We start from the raw sequence: 15,975 nt of genomic DNA on the forward strand, positions 1-15,975 counted from the left end.
ATCTAGTCTGAATCTGCCCTCCTTTAGTTTACAACCATCACCCCTTGTCCTTTTGCTACAGACCCTACAAAAGGGTCTGACTCCATCTTTCTTGTAAACCCCCTTTAGGTATTTAAAGACTTCAGTAAGTTCTCCCTGGAGCCTTCCCTCCTCCAGGCTGAATAGCCCTAACTCTCTCAGCCTGTCCTCATAGCAGAGGTGCTCCAGCCCCTCTGATCACTTTTGCGGCCCTCCTCTAGACTTGCTCCAACAGATCCATGTCTTCCCTGTCTGAGAACTCCAGAGCTAGATGAAATATTAATGTAATTTTTTACTTTAAAAATGTTTAGGATGTCCAACATTATGATATTGACTACATGGAACGTCGCCTGGACTTTACCTATGATAAAGTGAATTTTGCTGGTCTGCCAGAGTTCATGAAGGAGCTGAAGAAGAACGGAAAGCACAATGTGGTGATTCTGGTAAATTAACGATATTGCTAATTATTTCTCAATTTATAAGAACTGTTCACAGCATCGTCTTCATAGCAGTACCTAGGTGCTAACACATGTATGCTAATGTAGCAGCTTTTCCATTTTGCCATATGTTGAGAAGAGCTGAAGAATAATTTCTCACAGATTTAATTTTTAAAAGTGTTGCCTTTATTTGATATCTCTGTACCGGTATCATCTCTATTCCAAAACATTAATTCTCTGTCATTTTTTCCCCACTCAGTTATAAGAAATTTTGCATCTGAATTGACATGGGATTGCTTTCATGCAATTCTTTCCTGAAATTAACAAATAAATTTAATGCACATACAAAAATAGCTGAATAGTGGAAAAAATATATTCCTAATTGCTCTGGAATATACTAACTATAATTCATGTTTCCTTGTACTTACTTTTTATCTAAGTTAATGGGAGAGATGATTTCTTGTATGCTAATTTGTGGAAAATGTATGTTGAACCTCTCATCAAAGTTGGCTTATGGCCAAATGAATTAATTTGGATACAGGTGAAAATTGGAGTTTTCCATCTTCCCCAGTAAATTTTTCCAGCAAAATTTTCTATTTCTCTCCAGCACTTCCCCGTCCATGTCCTTGTGCCAAAATGACTCTGTCAACATTGCTAAGTTAACCAATGGTGGCGAGGAAACTGGAGAGCAATTTAATAGAAATTTAAGTAAAGATGAAAATAAATTAGGAAATGAAATAAAATCCATTGATAAATTCACAAGCTCTTGGTCTTCAGGGTCCCCCAGCAGCTCAGCAGTAGGAGGGCTACACTCCCCGGAGCAGGCTGCAGTTTGTTCTCCATAACCACTACGGGCAGGATAGGAGGAAAAGCATTTTAAATTGCAGCAGGACAAATTCAAGGCAAACATTAGGGTACAGCTGCCTGTCTGCAAGGTGAGCTGAGCAACAAAGAGCTGCTGGGGCCAGGGTCCCTCCCCAGGTGGGTGTTGTGAACAGGCCCAACAGATGGATCAGGCGTGGCTCAGGCTGAGCTGACCCACAGCCACAGGGTAAGGAGGAGACAATCCCACAGGGCCCCTCTCTGGACTTTTTGCTGTAACTGTAGATTTGTAACCTGTTTTCTACTTAAATGGTGAGTTTATATCTTTCATTTGGGTACCTCTCTCATAAGGGTACTACCTATTTGTCCTTACCTCCAGCTGCCAGTCTCTCACCCTTCTATTTTCTTTCTTGATACACTGATTCAAGTAAGTGTATTCTCTCTCAGCCTTTCTCTGCTTGGCTAAACAAACACATTTACCTACAATTATATTGATGGCTCATGCTTTTAAGGAGACCAGGATTCAGTTAATCCAACTGAATCATGATGGACAGGTCACTAATATTTGGACCCTAAATCAAACAAGCCCTTTTAAAATAAGGGCCATGTTCCTCTTCTTGTCCTGAGGATCCTGTCAAAGGCTTGTGGAGAGAGAGACTAAACAGCAGAGTCCTGAATTGTGGTACAATTTCACTTGTGCTGGTGTATCTGGAGTCAAAACAAGCAGGAGCTACTGCAGTTTTCTCATCTAAAAATCAAATTATCTTGTTAAATAGATAGATTAAGGCAGAAGTGCCTCCTTCCTGTCCTTATTTTTTCCTCACCGTTTGTTGTGAAGTTTGAAATACCACTGACGATGATGGATTAGTCAAAACCACAGATAGCTATATCAGTGTTTTCTTTTTAATTGGGAGTTTTCTGATAGTTTCTTTAAACATGCCTTTTATTTTTTTGCCTAATCTTTGCTTTGGTCTACTATTACTCCATTTACTACTAGGACTCTCAAACAAAATCACGCAGCCTAAGTGATAGATCACATATTGATAATGGAAACAGTTAGAAATCAGTCCTGACTACAGGAATACAGTGAATGCTGCTTGCTAGCCATTTGCCCCTAAAGATGCCTTCCCCTGAAGGTTCCATTCTGAGAAGCTCAGGGGTGTAGCAGTGAAATCCGTTTTCATCAGTGAAGGTTCAAGGCACAGCGTTTAAATAGTAGCAGATTACTAAGTCACTTTGATGGAGAAAAATTTTAAGACAAAAATAGACCCAAATTAAATGGATACATCATTGTAAATAACTGAGCAGTAGTGAGCACATGTGCTGTCAGGACTGATTTCTAACTGTCAGGCAGTTTAGGCTCTCTGTAACCTCAATACTGCTTTAAAAATGATCTCATCTCTTAGAGCTGTAACATTAAATACCACATGCCTATTTATTGGTTTATCTCAAAATAGTTTGCAAAACATTAATATAGGAGCAAAATACCAGGAGTTTGGAGTAGCTCTTCCTATGCACTCTTGCCTTTCAGTAAATACATGGTAGTCATCTCTTTTTCATCACTGTTGGGAGGTCTCCAGTTGTTTTGCACTTGCTACTGGGTATGAAGCTACAGGCAAGCAGTTGTGCTTTAGTGGGTGAGGTACATTATCTTCTTCCTTAAGAGTTTAACTTCAACAACATTTTTAAAGCCCTTTCAGTTTTTCTGGTGGCACATTCTGCAGCAGTGCAGGGAGGTGTTGCTGTATAGATTCAGCTGTTAGTCAGATGCAAGGAGCATAGCAACTCTTAATTCATGCAGTGAGCTAATGGGAATCCAGATAGGAAGCCTTTGTTTTGTCCTTCTACTAACTTGTAACCAAGGCCTGTCTTGTGCTCTAGTTCTTTAGCCAAGCTTGTGAAAACAGAGTAAAAGCTGAGCCAGTCTGTCCTTCATTGTTTAAAACTTAATGAGAAGTATAGATTGCACTGGTACTGAAGTTTTCTATTTTCACTTTATTACAGTTGCTGGTAACTCTGTCAAAATCTGTCTGTTAGCATTCTTTAGTGATGTAAAATATTCCCCTAAGTTGAGCTGGGAGCTGGAGTGGTTTCACTCCCAAGTGATAGTGGGTGCAATCGAGGCAAGTGTATTCCAGTTGGATACTGAAGAAACAATTTTGTATTTAGATTCCCTTTGGGTAGTGTCAGTAATGGGTGAGTTCCCCAGATAGAGCAGATTGTTGCCTCCCTCATGATGATTTCAGGAAATGGGCTCAGCCATTTAGTGTCATGGAAAACCTCCAGTAAATGGATTTGGGGAATGGGTTCCATCTATCTCATCTCAGACCACTTTGGTCACAAGCAAAGCACTGATCCTGACAGCCAGCAGTACTGACACTGGCAGCCTGCCTGAGGATGGGACCCTGAACTCAGTTGTGTCACCATCACTGTGCTTGCTGGTGCCACACCAGGAGGAGGTCTGCTCCCCATGCTGCACCCAGTGCTGGGAGCCCTCTGTGACTATGGTCACCTTGAGAGTAGCATGGCTCCATTACTGGAGCCTCTTAAGTGCAGCCCTTCTCTCCCCTAATCTCTTTCAGAGGCCACCGCTATTTAGGGGAAATTGTGACTTTGCATGTCAGCACCTGTCATCATCATTGCACTAAATAATTGTGCGTGTTTCAGCTGTGTCAGGACAAATATATTATTTAGAAACAAAGAAGTTCTAAAGTAACAATGAGTACATTGAAAAAATTATAAACATTTTTACTAAAAAGGATATTTAATGAAAGACCTTGTATACTAGGAATGACATAAGTGACAAAATACTTGGAAGTCAAGAGCAACATGCTCATGATTCAAAATAATGCTCAATATCTTTAGGATTTTAAAGCAATTGTGTGAGCTGTAGAGCCAAAATTTTCCAGAGATGAGTTTTTAGGGATGTGCATCAAAATATAAATTTGGGGTGGGGCTGTGGGTGGCAGTGCATCAGTCTGGGTATGTGCTGGGTGCTCACAGGTCTTCAGGCAGTCAGCTGGAGTTGAGGATGCTTGGCACTTCTTCCCCAAAATGCTACAAAGATGAGTGAAGTTTTAACAGGCATGAAACTTCTTCCCCACAAACAACCCTTGCAGGCATGGAGAGGTTTTGTTTTCTTTAGGGCAATACTAAACCTGCATAATGTATTAGATTTATGCTCTGGAACAACCTTTCATCTGAAGGAAACCATAAGTTTGCATTTGGAGTAGCTAATTAAGCTGACTTCTTCTAGCCTTCATGTCCCTTGAGAGACATCTTTACCACAATTATAACATAGTTATTATAGATGGACAGTTTTCTCTTTTGCAAAGTTGGACTATTGAACAAGTTAAAAATGTAATGGACATTTATAGTCCTTTTGGAGGTGACACTAGAGGTAGATAAAGTTAAACAAAATTTCAGACTTAAAGTAGGGATTTAGCTGTAACTTTTGTTGTTGAGGCATGGAAGAAAGAATATACTTCCCTTACCAGGCTGTAGTTATCAGACAGCTCACAAGTAAATGAGGCAATTAATTCAGGTATTTAAATGAGATTTAAAACAAGCCTTTAAAATAACTTACCATTTGGGGTCTGATACTTTTTTATTCTTAAGACATTTATTAGTTAGACTTCTATCACATTTTGATTAAAGTTCCTTTAAATTATTGCACAAGCTACAACTGAGTGGAAGCATTGTTTCAATTGTGTATTTCTCCATTGTGTTTCATAACTGAAAGATTGTGCCTAAAGCAAAACCTGAGAAAGTAAGATTTTCTAAGAAGAAAGTAAAGAATTCCCTTCTAACATGGCTGCAGTCTTTATCTGTTGTAAAAACCACAAAGCAGGTAGTTGCTTCCAATTAGGGATGTATTGCAAAGTGCACTTAGTCCTTTTGGTTGCAGCTGACTGCTGGGTAGAGTTGCAGAGTACCTCTTAATTTACTGTCATCTCCAAGTTTTCCTAACTTCATTACTTCCCAGCGTGGTGTGTGAGCCTCTATTGTCCCCAGGAGCTGATCAGGCTCTCTTTGTATCAGCTTGGTGGCTACTGATGGTCATCCTGAGGCAGAGGAGTTGTTGGTGTCATTACCACTGACAGCAGTGAGAGGTGATGACCACCACAAAGAGTGGAAAGGGGCTGGAAGGACAAGCCGTGGGGTGTAAAATGCTGTGGTCTTGGTGCCTGGGGAGAGCAAAGGTGTAAGGCCCCACAGGGAGGTGTGAACTGGGTTTCTCTACATCAGACTGGCATAACGCACATTGGTTTGGAATGGAGGGCTAACAGGGCCCTTTTGAGGTTGAATGTGCCCAGCTCCAAGCCCCTTGAAAAGTTCTTGTTATTCCAGCACTGAGCTGTTGATGCTGAGGCAGCTGGAATAAGGATTGCCTTGGAGGAAACCCAGAGGTGCTCAAGTGTGGGAATGTCCAGCATAGCACCCAGCCACAGCAGAGACCTTGGTTGGGGGAAGTGAAATCTAATGCCTCTCTTAAAATAATTTGAACATAGAAAGTCTTATGAAAATAAACATGAGGGTATTTAGTAATTTCACATGGCTTTTGCCTTGCACAAGAAATACTCATGACATATCCTTAATGACTTTTTCTAAATTATTATGTGCTCTCAACTCTTATTAAATTTTAATGCTGTTTTCTTCCAATATTTTTGCAATCAGCATTAAGAACATAATCCTGATTTTTCTAAAATATAAAATAGAAGAGTAATTGTTACTTCTGAGATTTCAATAAAGGAAGGATGATTGTTCTTTTCAGGACCCTTTTGTAACCAAGGATGAGGAGCCAGGCACTTACAGACCTTATGAACTCGGCCAGGAAATGGGAGTGTGGGTGAACAACTCTGATGGCGTGACTCCTGCTGTTGGGCAGGTGAGTTTTTTAATTTTGTGAGTCTAGTGCTGCTTCAAAAAGATAAAGCAGCAGTGTAATAGAAATGGGAAAATAACCAGGATTTACATATGTAACCCCTAGGCCTGGCCTCCTGGATATTCTGTGTTTCCTGACTTCACCAACCCCAGGACAGTGGAATGGTGGACCACGTTGTGTCTGGAGTTTAAGGATGTTCTTGACTACGATGGCATCTGGATTGTATGTCTCATTATATCTGCCCTTCCTTCTATGAAAAAAAAGAAAAAAGATTTTCACATGTCTTACTCTCTTTATTAAAGGATATGAATGAGCCATCCAACTTCATGAGAGGCCAGATTCCTGGATGTGCTGATACTGAAATCAATAACCCTCCTTACACTCCTAGTAAGTATAATAGTATAACGTCTTTACCATGAATTATTTATTACTACTACATTATAATGTTTTTCTATTTTATATAACATATTATATTTTATAGTAATAGTAATATTATAATTTCACTGGGTTTTTTTTTTGTTTGTTTGTTTCTTTAGTTTTCTTGTTTGTTTTGTTTTAAACCTGGATAGGCTATATTTTAGGGCGGGTGGAATCTATTCTCTCATTTTCCATCTTTCCCTGCCTGTTTTGTATGTTCAGTTACATATTTGTTCAAGACTCCAGTGGCTCAGCTTTCATGGAGTATCAACAACAATCACTTTCCTCTGTCCAAGCTTCTGCTTGTAACAGGACTAGAAAAATGACCTTTCCTGCCATCCTCTTAGCAACTGGTCCACATCAGAAAAAGGGCAAGATACCTATATACTTTAATTCAGCTACAGACTTGTGAAGTAACCCCTGCCACTGCTAGTCTCAGAGATGGGCAGTCTCTGCACTATGACAAGGGAGATGGTGGCTTCGTTTAATGTATTTCCTTTCCCTTAGGAAAGAAATTATCACAGTGTCACTAGAAATGGGCTAAAAATAAGTTTTTAAATACCTAAGCCTATGGGAAACTTACAGGAATGGGAAAATCTCTTCCAGTAGCTGAGTTAATGACAGGCATATTCCTCCCCATGAAGCCATGAATACCAATGATTATTGCCAGTGGTGTGGCAGTTAATGCAGCCAACATTTCCCCAGGAAAGCCCAGCTGCCTGAGCAATGTTAATATGCAGTAGGAAGCTGGTACATGAGAGTTGGAGTATTGGCAGTGCAGTATTGGAAATGTCCCCTTTTCCCCTTCATGCTTTTGTACTCTCATGAGAATTCTAAATTTTCTTTATTAAATGGCAATTCTTTTTCTTTTTTTAACTTTGAATATATGAGAAACATACGCATAAAAAAGCATGACAAACTATTAGAAAGAGATTGTACATTTTTGAAAGCCGAAGCAGAGCTTTTAATGATGATTTTGGTGTTTGCTCTCTTTGTGGGGTAACCACTGCATACTTACCCTGTGGGTCTTAACCAAAGCCCAGGAACTGATGAGAATTTCCACCTTTGCCTTAAATTACCTTCAATTTTGTCAGCCTTCAGAGCTGTATAAAAGATGTGAGACATTGGGTAAATTGGCCAAAAGAGCAGAGCTCCCTTTACATCACAAATAGAGGACTGAGAGTGAACCCAGGCAGGGGCTTCTGAGCCATGCAGCTGAGCTTTGTGAAGATTAGCACTGAGGTCTGAAGGGACTCAAGTCTAGAGGCCTACATGACATGTAAGGACACTGAGAGATACTGAAGACAGGTGTGTTTTGAGCCCAGTTTCTCTGACTTGACTCATGTATATATGTATATATGCCCCTGCTTCTGCTTGTGACCCACAGTGTTAGAATGATATAATGGAATTGGTAATGTGTATTGTATAATTTTATAGATGGGTTTGTGTTAGAAGGGACCTTCACAACCATGTTGTTCCAGCCCCCCTAGCATGGGCAGGAACAGCAGACCAGGTTTCTTGAAACCCCCATCCATCCTGGCCTTGAACAATTCCATCATGGGACACCCACAGCTTCTCTGGGCAGCCTGTTTCAGTGTTTCACCACCTCACAGGAAAGACTTTCTTCCTTGTATCTAATATAAACCTACTCTCTTGGAACCATTTCTCCTATCACTCCATGCCCTTTTCAAAAGTCCCTCTCCAGATTTCTTGTAGGTCTCATTTAGGTACGAGAAGGCTGCTTGAAGGTCTTCCCAGAGACTTCCCTGGTATTGATCTTCCTTCTGCAGCCCATAGCCCTAGGCGTTACATCTCACCATATAGGGAATCTATCTTGAACCAGTGTTTAAGGGCTTTCTTTTCTATTTTACTTTATAGAATAGGTGCCTGTTCTTAGCTGTCCAAGCCCTTGACTTATGTAAGTATGAGAGGTGACCTAAGCTGTTTAGTGCAGTAAGACATTAGGACCTTCTCAGGGTTAGCAGAGTTTTGGGAGCTCACTACTGTCTTAAGTGCAAGTCCCAGTTTCAGAGTCTCAGGCTTTTTGTCAGTGTAGCCTTCAACCTCCTTATCTAAATTTTATAACCATCATTACACGTAACCATGGTTTGATCTTCTGGTTCAATCCAGATGTCCTTCAAATCAATTTCTATAAAACACTTTATACTGAAGATTAATATGCAATTGTAAAATAATCAGTATTACTGAGGCAGAATACAGAATACTCAGAATAAGAATGAAGCATGAACCTGTGATTCACGTGGTAGAATTTCCTCTCCTATCCAGCCTTAAATTTATATGGCTAATAATCAAGAACCACTGGGACATTAAGTGTGACTTTCCTCAGAAACTTATTGTCTTCTTCAAAGACGTATCGGTCAAAGTTACTTGGAAATTGCCTATAAATTAAGTTATTTCTGATGTAGATCACCGACACTGGAGTCTTTGTGTTCCAAAGATCCAGACACAAGGATTGTAGCTGTAGTGGCACAGCAAGGCTGAGAGGCTAATGGGGTTTCAGGTACAGAGAAATTGTGATAATGAACTGCAACCATACAGGAAGTGTGATTATGCAGGCAGATTGCTTGTTCATGGAGAAATACTTACAAAAGTGTGTGCACCTAATTAAGCATGAAAAAAAGAACTTTTGAGAATTCACTTTCTTTTTTTTAAGAGAATTCTATAATATTTGCAACTCCATCTCTAAAAATAATTATAATGTTGTCTCGGTTTGAAAGACAGGTATCTGCTAAGGAAGGCAGGAGCCTCCCTTGGAATGGAAAATGTAAACCACTTCCCTCCAAATTATTATAATTTTGAAATTAAAGGGATTTCAGGCAAAGATATGAGAACAGGAATAGCAGTTCTTTGCTAGTATGCCCAGCAAGGCACACAAACAACAGCACCAACTCCGGCATTGGCACCGAGCGGAGCCGGAGCCCAGCCCCGGCCTTTGGGCCGCGGCGCTTTCCCTGCGGTGCAGTTCCGGGCACGGCCAGCAGGGGCGCTGCTGGCTCCCGGTGGGCGGGGCAGGTGCGGCGCTGCCCCCGCGGCTGCAGGGGGCGCTGCGGGCGGGCTCGGGCAGCGCGGCAATGGCGGCTTTGTCCGGGACGGAGGGGATGGAGGAGAGGCTTCGCTTCACAAACCCTGGGGCAGCCGATCCTTCACAAACCCTGGGGCAGCCGATCCGGTGCCCCAGCAGGGCAGGGAGAGGCGGGTTCAGGATCCCGGGCGCCAGAGCAGACAGGGGTAGGTCCCTCTTTTAGTGAGGTGGGTGCTCAGAAGGTCCCAGTTTAGTGGCTGCTCTCGCAAGCAGAGGCTCACCCCGCAGCAGAAGCAGCAGCTCCGGGCTGGGCTCTGGCGGCAGCAGCGAATTCCCTTCCCCAAGCAGCAGCTCCGACCTCCGAAATGGAGAGAGAGAGCGTGAGCTGGCAGCTGCCCGAGCACCGTCCTTTACCTGCCCAGTCCCTGTGGTATCTCCTCGTTGGAGACAAACTCCCAGATAGAGAAGTGCAGCCAGATGCCCTCCTCCTCTGAGCTTGGCCACTTCTTTTGTTTTATTAGGTGCCCAATCATTAGTGTTTCTTAGCAACTTAAGGGGAAAAAATTCCCTATGTAAAAAGGAACAAAAGGAAAGAAACCTAACCCCCAATAAATGTATAAACCTCTGAGCTGCCCGATTCCTGCTGAACTTCATGTGGCATTTTCATGGTGGTTACCTGAACAGGAGAGAAATTTTTTTGCATGAAATGGGCTTTTCCAGCATCCCTTTGATAGGGGATTAAAGACCAGTCAGCATCTGTGCAATATTTTTGCTATTAATTAGAATTTGTCATTGTGTAAAATAATATATTCTTAATTCAGCAAAGCAGAAATTTTCTATTACTTACTGAATACATGACACCTGTACAGATATTTAGAATTATTGGACATAGAACTTGAAATTAATTATCAATGTTTACTCAGTCCTCTCCCCTCTCCAAGGATATCTGCAAGTGTTTGTGACTATGTGCTAAACTCAAATAAGTGCAGATCCAGCACTTCAGCTTTTCCTGTTCCCAAATATTTTGTTGTTTTCACCCTAAATGTGTAGAAATGTGAAGACACTTGAATTGTGATGTATATGATTTTACAGTGGTTTGTATCATTCTCAGGCATCACTGATCGTTCTCTGGCGGAAAAGACACTGTGTCCTGACTCCAAGACTTACCTTGGAGACCACTACAACACACACTCTCTCTTTGGCTGGTCCCAGACAGAACCAACTTTCAAGTAAGTTTTCTAAATACTTCTAATCAGATTCCAGGTGATTAAAATGCAGTTTAAAGCCACTGATGTTACCTGGAAAATCTGTAATACTATTTAATAAGAAGCAGACCCATGTCTTGATTTATTTGCCATTTAGTAGGACGTTTCAAGAAAAATGAACCTTAGAACAAGGAACAGAATCCTTTCTAATTTTACCTTTCTCAGCTAAATCAAGATGTATGTGTAGGGCCTAACTTTACAGCTGCTGCTTTTGTATATCTAAAGCAAGAGACTCTTGTGCTCTGTTAGAGCTTCTCATGAGCATTTGCAGCAGAAGCAGCCTTGTGTGTGTCAGGGGTGTTTATCTGTCCCTTCACTACTGTGGCAGAGGAGTTTTTGTCACTGTCAGTGGAGAGCCCAGACTGTCCCCTGGCTGCTTCTGGAGCTGCCTCTGGTTCCTGGCAGGCAGTGTTTTGTAAATTGGCTTGGGGCTCAGTTGGTTCAGGAGGTCAGAGCTGCATTGCAGCAGAGTTGCTGTCAGCTACTGTAAAACTCATTTTGCAGCTGGGAAGCACTCACAACCAGCTTACACAGGCAGCCTGTTGCTGTGGAAAGCTAGCTGTTGTATTAAATGAGATGGGCAGATCATGCCTTTTCTAGCAGGGATTAAGCTAAAACACTAGGAAATTTCATACCATAATGGAAGAGCCAAAACAGAGGTCCATTCAATTTTATTATTCAATAAATTACTTGTTACAAATTGTTTTTGCAGCTCTGGATCATAGTTAAGTTTACCTGATACTGCCCTCATTAGCACCTGTATTTGCAAATGGAGCCAGAGACAGCCAGAGGAGAGCACTCCTGCTCAAGACATCCATGAAAAGGTCCAAAATAACATTTCTACAAAGGGCATGGAGCCTTGTGCAGTTATTGGCCCAGCAGTGCACCTGCAAACCAGAACCAGCAGGTCCCTCACGGTTCAAGAACTGCACCTCTTGCTGCATATGGCCCCGAAGTTAATACATTCAGTCTTCCATGAATGCTGTTGGGTTTTTTGCTTCAGAAGCAAGTGTGGAAGCACTTTAAAGTCTCTGTGCCATTACAGACCCAAAAGCAAACACTGGGCCATTATAAATACAGGTGAAAGAATTCTTGATGAAATCTCATTAAGAAAAGGGAGAAAGAAGTAGATGGTGAACAACATGATTCATGCTAGAATTTCCCAGAGAATCTAAATTGTGTTGCACAAATCATATTAAAGAAGAGTTGTCGAGAGTTTAGCTAAAGAATAGCTGCGCAGCAAGGGACACGAAAAAGTTAAGTTGATGAGAGTGTGAGAATACGTGACTTGTAGCATGAAAACTATGACCTTGAGAAACAGATGTCTCCTAACAACCTTGAGCATACAGGTGTCTCGTTAAAAATGAAATATTGCTTAGTATGCAGAAAAGTAATCAAGTATAAAGAAACAGTAACTGCAAGGCTTATCGCAAAGAGATATATGTGTTAATAGAAAGGTAACCAATCCTGAGCTTCGCTTCTGCAATATGTATGAACTAATTAGTGCTTGTATAAAGAAACTGTAATCGACTCTAATAAACTGAGACTTGTCGATCATGATAGCATGAAACTTGTTTCCCACGACAATCTCACCCAACAAAGAGTTGAATTTGATTTCCTGCAATATAAAATGTTGTGATTTACAATTACGTACAAAGAATATCCAATTCTGAGGAATTTTTTGACAGATTTGTTGGTAAGGTACATTCCCTTGATTTTCTGGTGATACATCAAAATTATTTTCAAAAAGCAAAGGTAAATTCATTGTGCCACTAATTCTGCAATGAAACCTCATATATCAAAAAATATAGGAAACCATAAAAAATACTACAAGGATGGGGTGGCATTTTGAGTGCTTACAGGTTTGTTTTCTATATTGATTATTTATTTTGTGTAAATCTTCCTTTTATTTGCAGTTTTGCGGTCACATTTTCATGTGAGTAGGGATCACAATAACAATTGTTTAATGAATAATTCCCTTTCAGATAAAATTGTGCCTGAATGCTCAGGATGATTTTAAGCTGTGTTTGTTACCATTCTTGTGTTTGATCTTGTTGCATTTCTTTGCAGTGTTGTCCAGCAGGCTACTGGCAAGCGGGCATTTGTCTTGAGTCGGTCCACGTTTGTTGGCAGTGGGAAGCACGGTGCTCACTGGCTTGGTGACAACTTCTCCCTGTGGAAGGACCTGCGCCGCTCAATCATTGGAATCCTGGAATTCAACCTCTTTGGCATTCCCTATGTAAGTCTGGTGTCCTCTAGGCAGGTGCTGGCTTATACACAATATCACTTCAAATTAACTCAAATGTTTTCTGAAACAAGCGGCTTGAGATGGCCAGCAGTAACAGCCTCCACAGCCTAAGGAACTGCAGATTAAAAGGCTAAATGTCAGTCTTGGCTGCTGAAGGGAAACAAAAACAGCACTGCAAGATTCGGACTGACTTAATGTATGCCATCCAAAACTGATCTCTTTGTATTATGTACTCTATGATTAGGGCTCCTTCATATATTTCTGGGTTTGCAAGTTGGGATGGAGAATTTGTAGAATTATTAAAATACAGTCAGATCTTCCGCAGTGAACTTAGTGCTCTAGGAGACAGTACAACCTCAGTCACAGAAAAATTTGTATAACTATGGAACATTGTTATAAAGTAATTAGAAACAGGGATTTCTTTCCAAAAATTATTTTTATTTCTGAAAATTTCTGTAGTCTCTCATTTTTGGGCCTCAGTCACAATCACAAACATAATTTTATTTTTCCTTAGATTGGTGCTGATATCTGTGGGTTTAACTACAACACTACCTACGAACTCTGCCTGCGCTGGATGCAGCTTGGCTCTTTCTATCCATTTTCCAGAAATCACAATTCAGAGGGAAACATAGTAAGTAAACAAAGTTACATAAAGCTGTAACCTAGGATTACGGTTTTGTGGACAGTGATTTGTATTGCTTTCCCTAAAATCAACCTGCCATTCTTGGGTAAACTGGAGCAATAGGTGAAAAGGAGAGCAGTCCTGCACTGAGAGCAGGAATTACACGGTGAAATGGACATTTTTCCTATCAGTAATGTAAAGATAACATAGAAATGCTGGTCTTCTCACGCTGTTGGTAAAATTCATCTATTTCATCTTTTACCTACTGAAGTCCAGGTTTTATTAAGAGCCAGTGAGTGTCAGAGTATCTTCCTACTCCCTTGATTGCTACAACTTTTGTTTCAATGCTTCTATAATTATAGTAAGTATTACAGGGAGGAGAGAGATCATTATACACCATCCTTGCTGTTTAAAAACAAGTTACTAACATGTGAGAATTCCAAGGAGAGGCACTAATAGTGACATCATTATCAGCCAAGAGGCAACCAAGACCAGAAAAGGCTAATGAGCCCATGAGATGAATGAAAAAGTGCAGCCTCAGTCCAGATCCATGCTCTGCTTTCAACACCAGAAAAGTCTTTTAAAGACTTGTTGCAAACAGAAAGAAGTATCAGGTCATTTCTAGTTGTGAAGTTTGAAGGTCTTGCAGCCTTTGTAATTATTCTGTGTTTATCTGCAACTGTGATGAAATGATTCTGCTAGTTCAAGAAATGTTTGTGTTTTTTTCCTTCTGTAAACTGATCTGTGCAATGCTGGAACTCAGGTTATTTGCTGACCTTCAGCTTCTTTGAAGTTGCATCATCAAAATGCTGCAACATTTACACTTCCAGGGAGACCTTTTTCTCTGCATGAAAGTATTATGGATGTTCAGCAATTGGGCAAATGCAGGAATAATAAACCATAGTACTATCATTAAGAGGGTCAGGAATTAACCTGTAGATCCCTGAGATATTTCTTTGTAGGAGAAGAAATGTCTGTGAGGTATTAGCTGTTGATGTTGAGAAACATTTTCCATTTGCCACTCCACTAAAGTTAGAGGTGTACATATATATATTTATTCATATGGTTGTGTCTTGGTTTGAAAAGACAGGAGTCTGTGAAGGAAGGCAAGAGCCTCCTGTGAAATGGAAAAGGTAAACCCCCTCCCTCCAAATTAACACAATTTCAAAATTAAAAGGCTCTCAGGCAAAGATGTGGGAATGGGAATAACAGTTCTTTACTAGGAAAAAAAAAAAACTTAATTAAAAAAATTAGTTTTTAATTAGTAATTTGTTTGTAATTAGTACAAACAAATTTACTGATAGAGTCAGAAACCTGACACCCTGAGGAGTTAGGGTGTTGGTAATAGTCCAGTTAACTGGTGGCTGCTCCTCCTGCAGTGGCAGATGAAATGCTGCTGAAGCAGTGATCTGTAGAAGGGTGTAGTTTTCTCTGAAGGTCTGGTAATAGAGTAGATGGGTTTGGTCTTCTTCTGGGGATCCAGCAGGGAAGAAACTGCTCCTCTGGGAATCCAGCAGAGAAGAAGCTGCTCCTCTGGGAATCCAGGGAAGGGCTGCCCTGATGTCCCAAAAAGTGCTGATTTTATGCAGGTAGGGGTGCTTGGCTCCTCCCTCTGGGTGGAGCATCTCACAATGGGATGATGTAACTTTACCAGTCATGCAATGAGTCATTCAATGGCCCATTAACAGAAGATATCTCCCTGGAGGGATACATTGTTCTTGGAAGAGATAAGAAAATTGCCCAAAGTTACAGGAGGGACCTGCCCTAACCCCAACGTATGGCAAATACAATACATGCTTATCTTACAAGCCAGGACAGGTTGTTTGGCCCTTTGAGCATGCAAACAGTGTCTGACCTGGGTGAGTGGATATCAATCTCATTATGTACAATTTAATAAACAAGAAGATAGCAATGGGCCTATATGATGGGTGCTGCAGCTGAGAGATATATTTGGTTTTATTGGATTACTTAAATCCATTTAAAATATGTGTTCATGGAAAGGAATGAACGGGCATTTTGAGTGACTCTGCATCCCCTAAGAAATCTGACTTAATTTTGTGAAATTAAGCAGTGTTTTTACAGTGTCAGAACACTGGTAAAAATATAGTGGAATTTTTCAAATAATAGATGGATGCTCTGGAGCTCAGAGCCAGCAGGGAGTATTCTGAGTGAGTAATTTTGATATAAACATAATAATGGTGAAATTTTACTTAAATAT

The 15,975-nt window shown here is 40.8% G+C and overlaps 1 protein-coding gene across 1 annotated transcript in view; it reads left to right on the top strand.

Annotated features, from left to right (window-relative positions):
• The window catches only part of LOC100189933 (sucrase-isomaltase, intestinal), a 58,992-nt gene that overhangs the window by 23,739 nt on the left and 19,278 nt on the right, over positions 1-15,975 (top strand). Inside the window, exons 9-15 of the mRNA XM_072920001.1 lie at positions 330-461; positions 6,052-6,165; positions 6,268-6,384; positions 6,465-6,549; positions 10,734-10,851; positions 12,958-13,126; positions 13,650-13,766. Of these exons, the coding sequence (XP_072776102.1) occupies positions 330-461; positions 6,052-6,165; positions 6,268-6,384; positions 6,465-6,549; positions 10,734-10,851; positions 12,958-13,126; positions 13,650-13,766 (852 nt within the window). The remainder of the gene's footprint in view (positions 1-329; positions 462-6,051; positions 6,166-6,267; positions 6,385-6,464; positions 6,550-10,733; positions 10,852-12,957; positions 13,127-13,649; positions 13,767-15,975) is intronic.

Source organism: Taeniopygia guttata, chromosome 1A (assembly GCF_048771995.1).
Source record: "Taeniopygia guttata chromosome 1A, bTaeGut7.mat, whole genome shotgun sequence".
Lineage (NCBI taxonomy): Eukaryota > Metazoa > Chordata > Aves > Passeriformes > Estrildidae > Taeniopygia > Taeniopygia guttata.